This window comes from Notolepis coatsorum, assembly GCF_963971535.1.
Source record: "Notolepis coatsorum genome assembly, contig: SCAFFOLD_190, whole genome shotgun sequence".
Classification (NCBI taxonomy): domain Eukaryota; kingdom Metazoa; phylum Chordata; class Actinopteri; order Aulopiformes; family Paralepididae; genus Notolepis; species Notolepis coatsorum.
This window is the reverse complement of record NW_028170455.1, coordinates 387,128-406,694: the sequence shown is the minus strand read 5'-3', so window position 1 is coordinate 406,694 and position 19,567 is coordinate 387,128. Positions and strand designations below refer to the sequence as shown.

At 44.6% G+C, this 19,567-nt stretch overlaps 1 protein-coding gene across 1 annotated transcript in view; it reads right to left on the bottom strand.

The window, feature by feature from the left end:
• Positions 1-15,487, bottom strand: part of ipp (intracisternal A particle-promoted polypeptide) — a gene marked incomplete at its 3' end in the record, with an annotated part of 72,697 nt that extends 57,210 nt beyond the window's left edge. Inside the window, exons 1-3 of the mRNA XM_084339394.1 lie at positions 15,397-15,487; positions 13,248-13,750; positions 7,693-7,904 (exon numbers count right to left, since the gene is read on the bottom strand). Coding sequence (XP_084195520.1) covers positions 7,693-7,904; positions 13,248-13,626 — 591 coding nt within the window. The remainder of the gene's footprint in view (positions 1-7,692; positions 7,905-13,247; positions 13,751-15,396) is intronic.
• Positions 15,488-19,567: the final 4,080 nt, after the last annotated feature.

The following is a 19,567-nucleotide window of genomic DNA, read 5'->3' as shown; positions in this document are numbered from 1 at the left end:
GGGAACGAGAAGTACGTTCCATAAAGACAGCCCTGTACGCCGTGCTTGGGGCCCAGACTGTGGCGGAAGAAGTCCTAATGACAGTCCTCACGGAGATCGAGGGAGTATTGAACTCCAAGCCCCTCGGCTACGTCTCCAGTGATGTAGCAGATGTCAACCCAGTCACCCCCAACACACTCTTGATGGGGCGGCTGGACCCCGCGCTACCCCAGACAATGTACAGGCCTGAAGAAGCGAACGGCCGAATAATGTGGAGGTACAGCCAAGTACTGGCTGACAAGTTTTGGAACAGCTTTCTACTCCACTACCTACCGTCTCTACAGACCCGCCAGAAGTGGGTAAAAGAGAGAGACAATTTGACAGAAGGAACAGTCGTCATGATTATCGACCAGTCACTACCCAGAGCTATGTGGCCGGCTGGCCGCGTAAGCAAAGTGATCACCGGTGCCGATGGAAAGGTCCGAGCAGCTGAAGTGCTCGTCCAAGGGCGGACTTACACACGACCCGTGGCGAGGCTAATAGAACTGCCAAGACTCCCAGACACTATCGATGACGACCATGACCCCATGACTTTGTGAGTTGACTGACCCTTACAGCGGACCTTGAGTGGTAGACAGTGCGGTTAATCTGTCTCTGCTTAGCTAATTAGGTGGGACTAATTAGGGGGCGGCTGTTGTGAAGGATCAGATTAAACCGAATATATATATTTATTTATGGATATATATTTAATAGTATTTGTATATCGTTTGATATCCCTTGTATATTCTTTGTACATATACACTGAATATCCCTTTAGTCTACTAACAGCCCATAATAGTTTCATTCTCTCATTGGACAAGAACCTGGCGCCAGCAGCCAAGCCCCTTGAGTCAAGTTCAATAGTGCCGACGAACATGTCGTTACTAGCCCCGGTTCCGCGTAGGAATACGGCTACCGAAATACGAATGGTACTATTTGTTCACCGCGCATATAAATATGGCGCAAGTAAAGTAGAACTTTCCTTACCCTTAATCCTTTACCCTCCAACCTAGTAACAGACGTGAAGCCTCACCCACGACCAGCGTGTGGTGCAGTATGGCCTATTTGGCCTCAGAATGGCATTGAGACATCGTGTAAATTAATAGCTGAATTGTCATAGTTTGGCACTGTACCGTCGAGTGGGACGTATTTCTATTAAGTTAATAATAGTCTATTATGTATGGTGCATCGTGCGGTATAGAGTTATAAAGTGAGTAGCACCCCCATCGCCTCCTCGTGTTATCTAGAAGCTTAACCAGGCTGGGCAGACCACATGTGGTGCTTGCATCCGAAGAGTTCTAGACGAGGACCGAGAGGGACCTGCACATTGGATTACCTACCCGGACGACTGCTGAGCCCTACACGGCTTGGAATATCTACTTGCTTTTGGTGCTTTGATTTGTGGAGCGGATAACAGCCAACACTGGTGAGTGTTGGAATTACCCCCGAGAGGAGCCCAGGTGAGACGGCGCTCAACCCAGAGTGAGGTCGCCTCGCTTCTCTTCGTTGTGGACCTACAGCTACCGTCTACAAGAGGGCCCAAGTGTATTCATCTGTGGACCAAGATTCTGCGGGCACCGTGTTCTGTATCTGAATTCTCCCCAGAAATCGTTGGCCAGATGGGATACAGCTGACGGCTCTCCTAACCCCCCCCCCCCCCCCCTACTGACTTACAACCAACAGGACCCCTTTAGTATATCCAGCTATAATCATTAAGTACCATCGCTATAATTCCCTAAGAAACCAGGTTGTATACTTGCTTCCTGCGTAACCAGAGATTGGACATTCAGTGTTGATTTGCCTACGAATACTCATTTGCCTTACAAGTGCATTCAAATCATAAATGTAATTAAGTTAATGTTGTATATACCTTTTGCTATATTAAACATTCGACTGTTATATTTGTGTGGACCTGATTTCATATGTGGGAAAGTGTTCATCATACGTAGATATCGTGTACTGTATGGCCAGTAGTTAAAGTACATAAAGCGGTAGTGGTTTAATGATACCATACTTATCAATACAGTCAGGGAATTGTACCCCTCAGTTACACTTACACTCCAAAACAAGTAATTATCGACTACTACTATGCAGTAAGAAGAAGCGCATATTGTTATGTTGTGGCTAGGGCTGTCTTAAATGCTTCGAAGCTTCGAACGTTCGATTCGATGGCACAAGCTTCGAACATAAAAAAAAAAATCGAAGTAAAAAAAAAAAAAAAAAAAAAAATTTACTTCGATTTGTGTGTGTGTAGGTGTGTGTGTGTGTGTGTGTGTGTGTGTGTGTGTGTGTGTGTGTGTGTGTGTGTGTGTGTGTGTGTGTGTGTGTGTGTGAACTACCCATCCCAGTTAGGACAGCCGAATCCCGTCCAATTTTTCGCCGTCGACTAAAGACTCACTTCTTCAACCATTATCTGAAATGATAAAAAAGGTGTGGTAGGTGTGTGTGTGTGTGTGTGTGTGTGTGTGTGTGTGTGTGTGTGTGTGTGTGCGCGCGCCTTGTAGAATTCCACACATAAGAAAGAAAGATACTGGGGTGAATAAACAAAATAGGAAATCAAATATAGAAATGCATGCAATACATAAATAAATATGAATCTCCATATATGAAATTTAGATAAGGTGCTACTGAGATGTTTTGGTGAGTTCTTTGTTTTTTTGTGGAAGTTGCCCTTCTTAAAAATGCATGAACATTCACTGATAATTGGTCTGTAGTGGAGTCTACAAGGTCTACATTGCCGGACCATGTAGAATCCGGACCTTGTAGACTGACATAATTCTGTGCATAGTTTAGTCTACACAGGCCATATTTCAAATAATCAAAATCTTACTTCATTCATCTTAAACATTCTTGATTTGGGGGATTGGTAGTTCCCATGAAATCTGAAGTTGTTCAAACGACAACAGCGATCCACCTTGAATTAAATCACACAGCCGAGTGAAACCTTGTTGGATGCGTCAGTCACGAAAGGGGCTACTTAATAAAATAATCCAACCCACTTTATTTATAGAGCACATTTAAAAACAACAAAGTTTACGAAAGTGCTGTACAAGTCCCACAACATAAGATAAAAAAAAACAAAAAAACAAAAAAAAATATTAAAAAAAAATATTTTTTTTTATTTTTTTTCGAAGCTTCGAATTAAAATCGAAGCTCGGCCCCGAAGCTTCGATTGCCAAAAAAAGCTTCGAAGGTCAGCCCTAGTTGTGGCCTATATGCTTGAGTAATGTAAATACCTTTTTGTTATTTCTGTTTTATTAAGCTATTGTTATTGTTGACCGGAGTGTTGGACGTCCCGTGACGAAGGCCGGGAGATTGCGACCCCCTCTGCGTGCCCCCCTGTCTTCGGAGGTTTCGTAGTGGTGACCGGAGTGCCGGATGTCCCGCGATGATGTCGGGGAGTTCGCGACCCTCTCTGTGCCACCCCCCTTCCCCCTGTCTCCGGCTGTCCCTGAGCAACGACCGGAGTGTTGAATGTCCCGTGACTAAGACGGGGAGGACGTGACCCTCTTGCGCCGCCCCTGTGCTTCAAATAGATCCGCTATCAACTCTATCTTTAATTTTTCAAAATGTACAGTTGCTATTGCATGCACTCATCTGTGTTTCACCACACACATGAGTGCATGCTTACCAACTGTCCGTCTGCAACACTACTATCACCGACATCTAAGAAGGGAGATCCCCCCTTGAACGGCCCTTCTAAGGTTTCTCTCCTCCACATTGCCTGTGGAGCTTTTTTCCCTATTGTTAGGTTTTAGTGAGTTTTTCCTTACCTTCGCGTGGGGTATGTCTGGGAGTGCTTGCATTCTTTCATTTATTTGCATTCATCTAAAAAAATTTTGGACCCTATGGTGTTCTTGTTCTGTTCTTGACTTATTGTTATGTTGTCTTCTTGACTTGTTTAAAGAAGACCTGTACGGCCCATGGGGACATTAACGTGTGTTGTCGGGCCCTATAAATAAATTTGATTTGATTTGATTTGTATTAAGGAACACAGTTTGACCAGTTTTAGTGTTTTTCCAATTTGCTGTGACGTTACAGGTAGTAAATAAAATAGTGGATGCCCTTCACATCTGAGTCTTTGTCTTGACAACACAGATCTTTATACACCTGCCTATCTACTGTACTATGACAATATGACATTACCATAGGAACTATTTGGAGTCAGTAGAGATATTTTGAATACATAATGTCTGTGCTGTCCAAATGTAATCATTTCAGTGTCCTCTAAAACTTTCTAATTGACTGAAAATGCACCAAAATTGCACCAAAATGAGTTGAAAATTGGTAAATTCCAGTAAATATTGCAATTTCGAAACTCTTGAGTATCATAAATGGATTCAGCATCCCGAATAACCTCCAAAACCCCTCAAACATTGTTGAAATTGATCAAGTAGTTTCCGAGATTTGTCCATTTAGGTGATTATGCAAATGTTGCTATTTATGCAAATTAAAAAAATTGCCCAACATGTACAACTTAGCATCCGGCAGTTTCTAAGTACTGGTGACCCATACTATCCATATCTATCATAAAAGTTTGGTGGTTCCAAAATTTCCGGGTTCATTGTGTTGGCAAATAGACTAAATACTAGGCATGCCTGTAGGGAAACGTTCACACTGCTACTACCAAAAACCAATGCAGCAAAGAAAACTGTGTTATATAGAGCCATGTCATATTGGAATAAACTGCCAGTACATCTTACTCAGATAACCAGTAAGATAAGTTTTAAAAATAATTTGAAAAGAGCATTGAGAGAAAAAGAAATTAGTTTACATTAAAGAAAAACACAGATACTGTAGTTTACACTGTAAAGATAGGACTGTCTGAGAGCTTAATCCCTTTTATTGTATTTTCTGTGATCTGATACTCTGTTTGTGTACTGTAATACTATTTGGAATTATTTTATATGTAGGAATATTGGAATATATTTTTAAATGTATGCTATTATAATGTTATGTATGTACTGTTTTTGTTGTGTGTGGACCCCAGGAAGACTAGTTGTTGCTGCGGTGATGACTAATGGGGATCCGTAATAAAGATAAAGATACACAGATACACCTGTGTGATGTTGCTACGGAGTTAAGCTAATAAAGGTGACTCACAACCACAACAGGGGACTCACGTATTTGTACTGTGAAGTAACGGTTAACACGACAATGACAAATGTGTTGTTTGTTTTTTCTTTTTGACATAGTTGCGGCACACGGAACAAGTTAACTCATCACTACAGCCCACAGTAGCCTAGCCAGTCTCTTGAAACACAGCTATCTTCAAACTTCCACTTGAAACTTTCTTTTGTTGGGTGGTGCCACTCATCCTTTTCGTCTGAGAAAACCGTGGTGGTTTTTCTTTTTAGTGGCCGGCTTACTCCTTCCATTTAACCGACGCTATTAAGCTAACGTTAGCTAATCGGTATAGCAGCTACTAAGCAGGTGGTGGCTGTGACGTCTGTAAACAAGGAGAGTTGATGCGCGAGGCTGCAAAAAAGACGACTGTCGTAAAACAAACACACCGCAGTTTTTAATTATTTTACATGACTATTTTGTTACCCTGCCATGTGGCGGACAGACCTCTCAGACCTCGCAAATGTCACTCGCCCAATAGCCTCCAGCTGTAACCGCGGAGCGAGCAGCGTCCTGTCTCTCGAGCCGCTGAGTGATGACTGCTTGGCGCGGCCCCGGTAGAAAAAAGATTTCCTTTTTCATGATATTTGGCACCTCTGATTGGCTCAATTTTGTTTCAATCTGTATGCATCTACAAATCATATTAAACCAAGGTAGCCAATTCCGTCAGACTGCGAATCAAATTGACGGATCTCCCCAATCAAATTGACGGAAATCCGTCTGGAGACGGAACGCTTTAATGCCTGCCTATGTCACTCTATTTCATTAGCACTAAACGTGATCTTTCTTTATTGCATCAGAAACTTCAGAATGTTATCTTTCAAAGGAGACCAGGCTTATGGATGTGCTATAAGTATAAAGTATAGTATTTTGGTTTGCAAGAAAAGTATGGAGTCTTCAAAAACGAAAACGAAAATGGCCACTTTTTCAGGGGGGCCTGTTAACACATTGACCGCCAAAAACGGCTTACGGTTTGCTGGCCATGCTAATTCTGCCAGACCACGCTGTACGACGTTATTGAGATCATATTTAATTTTTTCGCCATGGCATTCATAATTCCGCCACCCAGCCTCTGGTGATACAGTGGGAGCCTGCACAACAGTGCACCGCCTCAATACCGCCGCCTGGTGGATGATCGGGCGAGTTACAACCGGAAGTGGATCTGGTGATCTCGGTGCATCTGGGAAATCCGTCCGGCAGTCACATATCGTTGCGGGACTACAGTCACACACTGGCGTGCATGGATCGCTGCCATAACTCAATAATCGATATGATTTGGGCGTTTATTGCGCCATACAAACCGGAAATGGATCTAGTCGATCGACGTCAAATAAGTGGGATCTTTTTCCTCCAGTCTCATCGGCGAATGGTAAGAGGACAGTAACGTTACTTTCAGCTTGATTGTTTATTCTTTTCACTGCAAACCGATTAGATCAATATATCACCCATACTACATAAAGCATTTACTGACGATCACGGAATTATAAACGACCCCCCCCCCTTTCATCCGTGCATGATGAATCATAACGTATACGATCATGTACAGTTTAATTAATTTTAATATAGCGTGTATCGGCAATAAACGGAAGTTGATAATCTATATATGCGTCTATGCCTATAACGCACGTTCTATGAGTTACTGCAGAAAACGATAAAAACACTTACATTCTAGACGGTATTTTTGGAAGAATCTATGAATGAAAAAGTATAACGTTCCTACATCCTGAACGATAGATAATCGATGTTGAATGGGCCATAGTAATGTCAATTTAGCAATACAATTTACAATAAAAGTTATAGCCCTGCAAAGAAGGTGAACATCTCCATAGGCTTAGACTGGTGGCAGTGAGCCTACATTGATGGATAGAAGCGTGGCAGTTAATGTGTTAAGAGGTTAAAGCACACCTGGAGGAGAGCGGTCCGAGACAAGAGTGTGTGTCTACTAGCCTTTAAAGCCTCACTGAGTGAAAACTGACTCTTGTCATCGTGGCACCTCGTGTCCCTTGATGTATTGGAATACTATTTTCACAACGTCCTGCAATTGTCCCACAGTAAACACAGAAAACTTTTTTATAATCGCAAAAACTCTAAATCCTGGGTGCATCTGCCCGACATCCTGTGTCGTTAAGATAGATGTCCAATGGGAGATGCACATGCCCAGAATTCCATTGACCATATTCACACGGCGGCCATTTTGCACTTATGTCGTGCTCAGGTTGAGATTCCTTTTCCTTGTGTACCAGGAACTACTCGAGGTGTTTGAGTTCTTTATCTGCTGCACGTGGTTGATCCCTCTCGTTTGTATGGTGTATTTCATTGCCAAACTTGCACAAAATAGGCTTCGGGAATGACATTTGACTATGAGATTGTTTGTCAAGAGTTTTGGTGTGTGGAGTATTATAATTCTACTATTTCTGTCCTTTGGCAAATACTGTATTACTCAGCAATCAAATTTAGCTCGACTGCACGAGAGAAATGGATCGGAGATACCTCTGGCAGAGCAATAAGAAAGAAGGTGAGGTCCTCCTCATATCAGTGTAGCAGTCCTACCTCCAGGAAGTGAACGTGGATGTAATTCTCGGTGAACTCCAGCATGTCCATGCAGCTGATCTGCTCCAGGAACTGGAAGACGCCCACACAGTTGGAGGGCTCCATGTGACCCTTCAGGAAGTCCCCGCAGACAGACACCACCTCGCTCAGCTGCAGCATGTCGGCCGCCACCATCAGCTCCTGCACGTTCTCCACCGTCACGTTCACCATACCTGAGGAGGGTCGACCAGGAAGACACATTTAGACCTGAGGTTCGACCAGGAGGGGTGGGGGGGAACACTGTACAACTGTACAAGCAAAACTGTAGATTGGAATATTGACAACCATACTTGGTAATTTACTGTACATTGGAGGGGGTTGGGTTAGGACATTTACGGTGGCCAGTTTCGAATTGCAGTCTCCCGTAGGTGTTCTTTGAGAGTGGTTTTGAAAGTGGGTAGTGATTCACATTCCTTTACAGCTTTGGGTAGGGCATTCCACATTGATGTGGCATAATTGCAAAACGTGTTTAGTCCCTTATTTGAGCCGAATCTGGGTTTAACATGATTTGTGGAGCTCCCTCTGGTGTTGTGATCGTGGTATTCACTGACCTTTGGGAAGTATTTTGACATGTACATGGGTACCTTAGTCGTGTAGTGTATCTTGTAGACCAGGCCCATTGCAAGTTGCTGTACTCTGTCGTCTACTCTAAGCCATCCTAGGTTGTCAAAGTGGGCAGGGGTGAGGTGGGTTCTAGGAGTAAGGTCAAGCAGTAGTCTGACCAGATTGTTTTGAGATGTTTGTAATCTTGTTTTTAGTGCCTTTGAGGTGCTTTGGTCCCATGAGGTGCAAGCATAGTCGTAGTACCCTTGAATGAGTGCTCCTGCCAGAGTCTTCAGGCTATTCTTGTTTACCAGAGAGGAGATCCGGTACAAGAATCTAGTTCGTTGGTTGACTTCTTTTATTACATTGGATGCCATTTTGTCACAGGAAAGATTAGCCTCTAGGATGGAACTATACCTGAGGTTCAACCAGGAAGACACATGTAGACCTACTACTATAACTACAACCTAACAGGCTGTGTTTATAACTAACAGCTGTGTTTATAATTGCCAGTTCTCCATACTTAAATCTGAAATAGAACCATAAATCTGAAATACAATTATGTCACAACAAAATGTATTTTGTTATGTGTAGAAAGAAAAACAGCTCATTTAATTGATATTAATTATTACCATGCCCAGTTATTCGTCACTGATCCACTTATTGCTCACAGAAAATGAATCAAAATAGGCCAATTACTAGGGCTGTCTTAAATACTTCGAAGCTTCGATCGATGGCACAAGCTTCGAACATTAAAAAAAAATCGAAGTTAAATTTTTTTTTTTTTTATTCTGCGTGTGTGTGTGTGTGTGTGTGTGTGTGTGTGTGTGTGTGTGTGTGTGTGTGTGTGTGTGCATGGGGTCATTGGGTGGGGCCGGGGGACAAATACACTGGAGGAAAGTAACCCAGCTCAGCACTGCCCAAATTATATCATCACTATTGCCTGTTTGAAGGATATCATCCTCAAACACATATACACCACCTACACGCCTATTCTCAGTCCTTGCCCCACAATGGTGGAATGAACTACCCACCCCAGTTAGGACAGCTGAGTCCAATCTTTCGCCGTCGACTAAAGACGCACTTCTTCAACCATTATCTGAAATAAATTTTAAAAAAATAAAATAAAAAATATCTAACCCTAACTAACCTTACTGTCATGCACTTGTCCTAATAAACTAACCTACACTGTAACACGCAACACTTTGATGAATATTGTTACTCAGCTGATAGAGTTGTATCCTTCCTGATGACCTGTCGTACAGAACTTGTAAGTCGCTTTGGATAAAAGCGTCAGCTAAATGACTAAATGTAAATGTGAATGTAAATGCCTTGTAGAATTCCACACATAAGAAAGAAAGATACTGGGATGAATAAACAAAATAGGAAATAAAATGTAGAAATGCATGCAATACATAAATAAATATGAATCTCCATATATGAAATAGAACATTTAGATAAGGTGCTACTGAGATGTTTTGGTGAGTTCTTTGTTTTTTTGTGGAAGTAGCCCTTCTTAAAAATGCATGAACATTCACTGATAATTGGTCTGTAGTGGAGTCTACAAGGTCTACATTGCCGGACCATGTAGAATCCAGACCTTGTAGACTGACATAATTCTGTGCATAGTTTAGTCTACACAGGCCATATTTCAAATAATCAAAATCTTACTTCATTCATCTTAAACATTCTTGATTTGGGGGATTGGTAGTTCCCATGAAATCTGAAGTTGTTCAAACGACAACAGCGATCCACCTTGAATTAAATAACACTGTGTTGGCTGCGTCACAGTCACGAAAGGGGCTACTTAATTCATTAATCCAATCCACTTTATTTATAGAGCACATTTAAAAACAACAAAGTTTACCAAAGTGCTGTACAAGTCCCACAACATAAGATAAAAAAAAAAAAAAAAAAAATTAATTCGAAGCTTCGAATTAAAATCGAAGCTCGGCCCGAAGCTTCGATTGCCAAAAAAGATTCGAAGGTCAGCCCTACGGCAATTACAGTTAAAATATTCCACATATATTGGAAGTATCAAAATAAGATCGTGAAACTTATACCGGAAACGGGACTGGGAGCAAAGCCAAAAGTCCTCCCGACCTCCACTGCTAACATAACACAACAGTGGGAACATTTGGAACATTGAAATAGCATCGGATTCAGTGTTTTTTTGCGAAAGGAATCATTCTAACATTCCCATTACAGAACAGAAGGCACAATGAATATTGGTAGTTGGTTACATTTGTTTCACGTCGTCTCATATAGGCAGACAACGCTAAACGATTATAACGCTGTAATAAGTGCATGGTGTCTAACGGTGACATGGAGGTGATATGACCTGTGGGTTAGAGAGGAGGAGGAGGAGCTGTGGGTTAGAGAGGAGGAGGAGGAGCTGTGGGTTAGAGAGGAGGAGGAGGAGCTGTGGGTTAGAGAGGAGGAGGAGGAGCTGTGGGTTAGAGAGGAGGAGGAGCTGTGGGTTAGAGAGGAGGAGGAGGAGGAGCTGTGGGTTAGAGAGGAGGAGGAGGAGCTGTGGGTTAGAGAGGAGGAGGAGGAGCTGTGGGTTAGAGAGGAGGAGGAGGAGGAGCTGTGGGTGAGAGAGGAGGAGGAGGAGGAGCTGTGGGTTAGAGAGGAGGAGGAGCTGTGGGTTAGAGAGGAGGAGGAGGAGGAGCTGTGGGTTAGAGAGGAGGAGGAGGAGGAGCTGTGGGTTAGAGAGGAGGAGGAGGAGGAGCTGTGGGTTAGAGAGGAGGAGGAGGAGGAGCTGTGGGTTAGAGAGGAGGAGGAGGAGCTGTGGGTTAGAGAGGAGGAGGAGCTGTGGGTTAGAGAGGAGGAGGAGGAGCTGTGGGTTAGAGAGGAGGAGGAGGAGGAGCTGTGGGTTAGAGAGGAGGAGGAGGAGGAGCTGTGGGTTAGAGAGGAGGAGGAGCTGTGGGTTAGAGAGGAGGAGGAGCTGTGGGTTAGAGAGGAGGAGGAGGAGCTGTGGGTTAGAGAGGAGGAGGAGGAGCTGTGGGTTAGAGAGGAGGAGGAGGAGCTGTGGGTTAGAGAGGAGGAGGAGCTGTGGGTTAGAGAGGAGGAGGAGGAGGAGCTGTGGGTTAGAGAGGAGGAGGAGGAGCTGTGGGTTAGAGAGGAGGAGGAGGAGCTGTGGGTTAGAGAGGAGGAGGAGGAGCTGTGGGTTAGAGAGGAGGAGGAGGAGCTGTGGGTTAGAGAGGAGGAGGAGGAGCTGTGGGTTAGAGAGGAGGAGGAGGAGCTGTGGGTTAGAGAGGAGGAGGAGGAGCTGTGGGTTAGAGAGGAGGAGGAGGAGCTGTGGGTTAGAGAGGAGGAGGAGCTGTGGGTTAGAGAGGAGGAGGAGGAGGAGCTGTGGGTTAGAGAGGAGGAGGAGGAGGAGGAGGAGGAGGAGGAGGAGGAGGAGCTGTGGGTTAGAGAGGAGGAGGAGGAGGAGAAGGAGCTGTGGGTTAGAGAGGAGGAGGAGGGTTAGAGAGGAGGAGGAGGAGCTGTGGGTTAGAGGAGGAGGAGGAGGAGGAGCTGTGGGTTAGAGAGGAGGAGGAGGAGCTGTGGGTTAGAGAGGAGGAGGAGGAGGAGCTGTGGGTTAGAGAGGAGGAGGAGCTGTGGGTTAGAGAGGAGGAGGAGGAGCTGTGGGTTAGAGAGGAGGAGGAGGAGGAGCTGTGGGTTAGAGAGGAGGAGCTGTGGGTTAGAGAGGAGGAGGAGGAGGAGCTGTGGGTTAGAGAGGAGGAGGAGGAGGAGCTGTGGGTTAGAGAGGAGGAGGAGGAGCTGTGGGTTAGAGAGGAGGAGGAGGAGGAGCTGTGGGTTAGGGAGGAGGAGGAGCTGTGGGTTAGAGAGGAGGAGGAGGAAGAGCTGTGGGTTAGAGAGGAGGAGGAGCTGTGGGTTAGAGAGGAGGAGGAGGAGCTGTGGGTTAGAGAGGAGGAGGAGGAGGAGCTGTGGGTTAGAGAGGAGGAGGAGGAGGAGGAGCTGTGGGTTAGAGAGGAGGAGGAGGAGGAGCTGTGGGTTAGAGAGGAGGAGGAGGAGCTGTGGGTTAGAGAGGAGGAGGAGGAGGAGGAGCTGTGGGTTAGAGAGGAGGAGGAGGAGCTGTGGGTTAGAGAGGAGGAGGAGCTGTGGGTTAGAGAGGAGGAGGAGGAGCTGTGGGTTAGAGAGGAGGAGGAGGAGCTGTGGGTTAGAGAGGAGGATGAGGAGGAGCTGTGGGTTAGAGAGGAGGAGGAGCTGTGGATTAGAGAGGAGGAGGAGGAGCTGTGGGTTAGAGAGGAGGAGGAGGAGCTGTGGGTTAGAGAGGAGGAGGAGGAGGACCTGTGGGTTAGAGAGGAGGAGGAGGAGGAGCTGTGGGTTAGAGAGGAGGAGGAGGAGCTGTGGGTTAGAGAGGAGGAGGAGGAGCTGTGGGTTAGAGAGGAGGAGGAGGAGGAGCTGTGGGTTAGAGAGGAGGAGGAGCTGTGGGTTAGAGAGGAGGAGGAGCTGTGGGTTAGAGAGGAGGAGGAGCTGTGGGTTAGAGAGGAGGAGGAGGAGGAGCTGTGGGTTAGAGAGGAGGAGGAGGAGGAGCTGTGGGTTAGAGAGGAGGAGGAGCTGTGGGTTAGAGAGGAGGAGGAGGAGGAGCTGTGGGTTAGAGAGGAGGAGGAGGAGGAGCTGTGGGTTAGAGAGGAGGAGGAGGAGCTGTGGGTTAGAGAGGAGGAGGAGGAGGAGGAGCTGTGGGTTAGAGAGGAGGAGGAGGAGCTGTGGGTTAGAGAGGAGGAGGAGCTGTGGGTTAGAGAGGAGGAGGAGGAGGAGCTGTGGGTTAGAGAGGAGGAGGAGCTGTGGGTTAGAGAGGAGGAGGAGGAGGAGCTGTGGGTTAGAGAGGAGGAGGAGGAGCTGTGGGTTAGAGAGGAGGAGGAGGAGCTGTGGGTTAGAGAGGAGGAGGAGGAGGAGCTGTGGGTTAGAGAGGAGGAGGAGGAGCTGTGGGTTAGGGTTAGGGAGTAAGGAGGGTTAATGAGGACCTGTGTAAATGAACTCCAGCAGGATCTCGAAGACCTCGGCCTCCACTCCCAGGATCTGCACCTCCTCCTCCTCGGCCTCCCGCATCCCTCCGGAGAACAGGGCGGAGAAGTAGGGGCTGCTGGCGGCCAGAACCAGCCTGTGCACCCGGAACACGCGGCGGCCCGCCCCCACCCGCAGCCGCACGTCGCAGAAGGCGTCGCGGAGCCGCATCTTGTTCATCTGCGCGAGGATGAGGCGGGCGTAGCGGTCCGACGACACCGACGACGGGGCCTGCTGCTCCTCGGGGGAACGGGTCGCCATGGCACCCACGACATCACCACCACCACAACAACCGCTGATGGACGAGGAGGAGTGCGGGGGGGCACTCGGGGACGACATGGCGAGTGTGATGGCGGGGGGGGGGGGGCACACAAAGTCACAAAGGGGGAGTTGTCTTCCTTCCCAGCCCCCTCCGCTACAGTTTCAGAGCACAAGACTGTCCCAGCAGACACATGACTGGACCCTGGAGCGAGGAACAGAGAGAACAACAGAGAGTCAGTGTCATGCCGATGTCACTTAATGTGGGAAGTTGTGGCACAGATGGTTCACTAGGCTGTGGCTGAATTAAAACTAGAGAATGCCATCGGGCTCCACAACTGGAGAGCTGACGGCTGGTGAATTTGAAAACTGGTAGGACTGTCTGACTCTTAATACTAGACACGGGCACAGACTTGTTATGTTATACTAGGTTAAACGTCATGGACCATGTATACTATCATCACTATTATTACTAGTGTCTGATTTAATCCTGCCATTCCACTACTATTATCACTATTGATGCAGGAAGAAGAATAAATCTTATAGTTACCTGCCCCTTATTCCTAAACTAAAAAAGTATTTTCTTAATGGTCGGCGTACAACCTAATTTATACAAATAATAATTTATACCATTATACAGAAACTCACAATCCACAGTTAAACAAAGAAAAAATTAAATAATAATAATAATAATAATAATAATAATAATAATAATAATAATAATAATAATAATAATAATAATAATAATAATAATAAAGAATAAAGAATAAAAGAGAGAAAAAAAAGAAAAGAAACGATCTCACTATTCAGATCACATTTGATTTTCATACTGACTAAATGTTATTTTTTTATAATTTTTTTTGAATTGATAAACACTGTTACATCCCTTAAGCTCGCTATGGAGAGAATTCCACAACTTTACACCAATAACTGAAGGACACATCTGTTTAAGTGTGGTACGTGCAAACTGATGTTTAAAATTGTATTTTCTCCTACTAAACTCACTTTCTAAATGAAAAAGATTTTGTAGTTTTTCTGGCAGTGTATTATTTCTTGCCCTAAACATAATTAACATTGTTTGAAACTTAACCATGTCTTCAAGTTTAATTATTCTAGATTTAATAAATAATGTATTTGTGTGTTCTCGACTCACTTTATGTGTGATTCTTACAGCCCTCTTCTGTAGTATATATAATGGTTTTATATTGGTCCCATAAGTATTCCCCCATACTTCAATACAATAACTGATATAAGGTGAGATGAGTGAACAGTAGAGTGTTCTCATTGCCTCATACTCTAACACATCCTTTACTTTATTCATAACAAAAATACTCTCAGTAAAGCTCAATACACACAATTGTTAAGGGGATGCAGACCAGAGAAAGACTTTCGTCTTGTTTACATCAGGGTCCCCCATTTTCAATTCATCATAACATATATGACACACAGATAGACAGTACTGCTACGTCATCTATACATTTATGACACATGCCAGATTTGCAAATACAGTACTGTTTGTGATACAAGAAGAGTCTAAAAAGAGAGTATATACATTTGAGGTAGAAACTGTACATTGGAGGTGTGGGGGGGGGGGGGGGGTTGGGTAACAACATTATCTTATGGTAAAATAGTATGGTTGTAATGACAAAACAATCAACTAGTACATTACTTAGCTTTCTTGTATTAGTATATCATATATAGCACAATAGAAACAGGCTGTAATGTAAACACACAGGTAAGCTAGCTGGACTAGGACCTGAACAGCCTCAGTAGAAGAGTAACGTTATTAACATTAAATCAACTGAAAATGTCGCAATAGTCCCTCACGACGATGCCAAATGAATAACTGACCTGAATAAATACGCGTGCCGTTGCTATGTTTGATGTAACTATAATAAAGTTTCCTCTGGTTACTGTACTGTAGTGACGCTGGAGACCACTTCCGCCTGTGCGGAGTGTGCGCCGCTCTCTGCGGCGTCTGCGCGGTCTGGTGACGTCATGACGTCTGGCTGCATTCGCGAAGACACTCTGACGTCACGAGACCGCCGCCATCTTGCTATGGGGGAAACAAACGGATTTCTACCATCAAATGTATGCGTTGAGCTCCGTTCTTATTACATATTCTATCACATTCTTGTTCATTTCATAACCTTTTCATATAATTTGTTTTGAAAATATTGAGGCCAACGTGGCATTTCACTATTTCAAACGCCTTTCTGGTGATTCTAAAGTGCATGTTTCCCCCCCAAGCCATAGACAGAAAGTTAAACAGACAGGGAGTTGACTTCGAGAATTGGATCCCAATGGCAGCAGGTCTAACTAAACAAGCACCGAATTATTTATACAATCCACGGCCATAATAATCATTGTGGTTATCTTTTATGGCAAACGTACATTTCAAAATATATTAAGCCGATTGTTTGTGGATTTTTAGTTTGAGCTCCGAGAGCAGCGTTTTGCTGTCTATAACGACGTCAGTAGCCTATATGAACCGCCAGATGGCGGTATTGCCCTCCTCGTACCAGATGCATACGTCAGAAGTCCCAAAGAACCGTCCAATTATGTAAACGTGGATCAATCTCGGTTGAAATTTGATTGATTGAAAACTTTATTAACAGATTGCAGAATGGGTACTGTAACTGAGGGGTACAATTCCCTGACTGTATTGATAAGTATGGTATCATTAAACCACTACCGATTATGTACTTTAACTACTGGCCACACAGTACATGATATAGATATGATGAACACTTTCCCACCTGATGAAACCAAGTCCACACAAATGTATCAGTCGAATATTTAATATATAGCAAAGGGTATATACAACGTTCACGTAATGACATTTATGATTTGAATGCACTTGTAAGGCAAATGAGTATTCGTAGGCAAATCAACATTGAATGTCCAATCTCTGGTTACGCAGGAAGCAAGTATACAACCTGGTTCTTTAGGGAACTATAGCGATGGTACTTAAATGATTATAGCTGGATATACTAAAGGGGGGTCCCGCTGGTTGTAAGTCAGTAGGGGGGGGGGTTAGGAGAGCCGCTGGCGATATCCCATCTGGCCAACGATTTCTTGGGAGAATTCAGAGTGCTGAACACGGTGCCCACAGAACCTCGGTCCACAGATGAATACAGCTGGGCCCTCTTGTAGACGGTAGCTGCCGGTCCACAACGAAGAGACGTGAGGCGACCTCACTCGGGGTAGAGCGCCGTCTCACCTGGACTCCTCTCGGGGGGTAGTTCCAACACTTACCAGTGTTGGCTGTTATCCATGGCATAATCAAAGCACCCAAAGCAAGTAGATAATCCAAGCCGTGTAGGGCTCGCCGTCGTCCGGGTAAGGTAATCCAATGTGCAGGTCCACTCGTCCTGGCCCAGAACTCCTCGGATGAAAGCACCACACGTGGTCTGCCCAGCCTGGTTAAGACTCTAGATAACGCGAGGAAACGATGGGGGTACTGCTCACTTTATAACTCTAACCGAACGATGCACCATACATAATAGACTATTATTAACTTAATAGAAATACGTCCCACTCGACGGTATAGTGCCAAACTATGACAATTCAACTATTAATCCACACGATGTCTCAATGCCATTCCGAGGCCAAGTTGACCATACTACACCACACGTGGATCGTGGGTGAGGCTTAACGTCTTGCCACTAGGTTGGAGGGTAAAGAACTAAGGGCTAAGGGACTAAGAAAGTTCTACTTTACTTGCGCCATATATATATGCGCTGTGAACAAATAGTGCCATTCGTATTTCGCCAGACGTATTCCTACGCGGAACCGGGGCTAGTAACGACATGTTCGTCGGCACGATTGAACTTGAACCAAGGGGCTTGGCTGCTGGCGCCAAGTTCTTGTCCAATGAGAGAATGAAACTATTATGGGCTGTTAGTAGACTAAAGGGATATTCAGTGTATATGTACACGGAAATATACAAGGGATATCAAACGATATACAAATACTATTAAATATATATCCATAAATAAATATATATATTCGGTTTAATCTGATCCTTCACAACAGGTACAATACAGTACAGCTCAATACACACAATTGTTAAGGGGATGCAGTGCAGACCAGAGAAAGACTTTCGTCTTGTTTACATCAGGGTCCCCCATTTTCAATTCATCATAGTCCGACTCCTCGATGTAATTTGATGTAAGAAATAGACCCTCCACCTGACTGTGTGGTTGTTTTATCCTCTCCATTACAGACACGGCTCACCGATATCCCATCTGGTTATTACTGAGTTGACCTACACAGGGTTTAATTGACCCGGAGGGTCATCAAAGAGAAGCCGCCTATTCTCAGTCCTTGCCCCACAATGGTGGAATGAACTACCCACCCCAGTTAGGACAGCCGAATCACGTCCAATCTTTCGCCGTCGACTAAAGACTCACTTCTTCAACCATTATCTGAAATGATTAAAAAAAAAATAAAAAAATCTAACCCTGACTAACTAATAAACGAACCTACACTGTAGCACTCAACACTTTGATGAACATTGTTACTCAGCTGATAGAGTTGTGCCCTTCCTGATGACTTGTCGTACAGAACTTGTAAGTCGCTTTGGATAAAAGCGTCAGCTAAATGACTAAATGTAAATGTAAATGTAATTGGGTTGCCCTCTCTTCGACATGGATCATGGGGGGGTGGGGGGTCGTCCTGAATTGATCCTGTCTGCTATTATATATATATAATATCTCCTGAGTGTACATCCAGCATGCTCATTATCTCTGCCGATCAATGATCTGATTGGATACGAGGAGCCACAGTTAGCCAATAGAAAGCTAAGCTCACAGAGGTGTCGTTGAGCTATGGCCGCCGTAAGCAAACCTTTCACTTTAATGGGAAGTTATGTCTGGCGGAGCAAATCATTCCACAGTATAATTGATGTTTTTTCATTAGTGAGAGGAGATTTAAAGGGGACACCTGTAGAGACCTGTAGACCTGTAGACCTGTAGAGACCTGTAGACACCTGTAGACCTGTAGACCTGTAGAGACCTGTAGACCTGTGTAGACCTGTAGAGACCTGTAGAGCAAATGGTTGCTTTTTTATATCGCAGCTTTTATCCAAAGCTTTTTACAATTTGTTCATCACATTTTACCCGCTCACTCACACATTCACACACCGACGGCGGAGGCGACCATGCAAGGTGCCAACCTGCTCATCGGGAGCAATTAGGGGGTTAAGTGTCTTGCTCAAGGACGGGGAACCGGGAACCTCCGGATTGCCAGACGACTGCTCTACCTCCCGAGCCACTGTCGCCCCTAGAGTACAACAGTGGAAATCAGGTTTAGGCCTATTCTCTGATAAAAAAAAAAAGAAAGAAAGAAAAGAAACAATTCATATTGGCTGTATTCATTGAATTTTCCATTCCCTATAGCGTTTGTGTCGTAATATTACTGAATGTAGGCCCTTTTTTTTTTTTACTTTTTCTTTTTTTACTTAGTCCTTTGTCTGCTGCCGTCAGACAGGTGTCTCTTGTAGAACAGGTTTTAAACACGGAGGTGTCAGGTGGTGAAATGAATTCACATGTAGATCCAGGCACGTGCACACATAGAGGCCAAGGGGTGCCTGAGCACCTGCCTTTTTGAGCCTCATCAAAAAAGTGCCCTTTTTGAAAAAAACACTTTTTTTTTTTTTTTTTTTTACCGTTACGCATATATACTGCCCTTCCAACTGAAAAATGTCAGGATAGAATCAAAATATTAGGGACAGAGAGAGAGATGCCCCATATTCCATTGCAGTTTGCACGGCCTCCTCCGCGGACCTATATATTTTATGCATAGCGTGGGTGGTGATGATGATGATGATAGAAACCACTGTGGCGCATACAGTTGAATGCTGGTATTACACTCATTGAGGGACACGAAGAAGTCAAGTCCGATGGGATTTGGGAATCTCAAATACAAATCGGGATTGGAATAAAAAATGCATTTATATTAAACAATACAGAATATACAGCACTTCTTGGGGCTGTAGGGTAAGCACTTATTCCCTCCC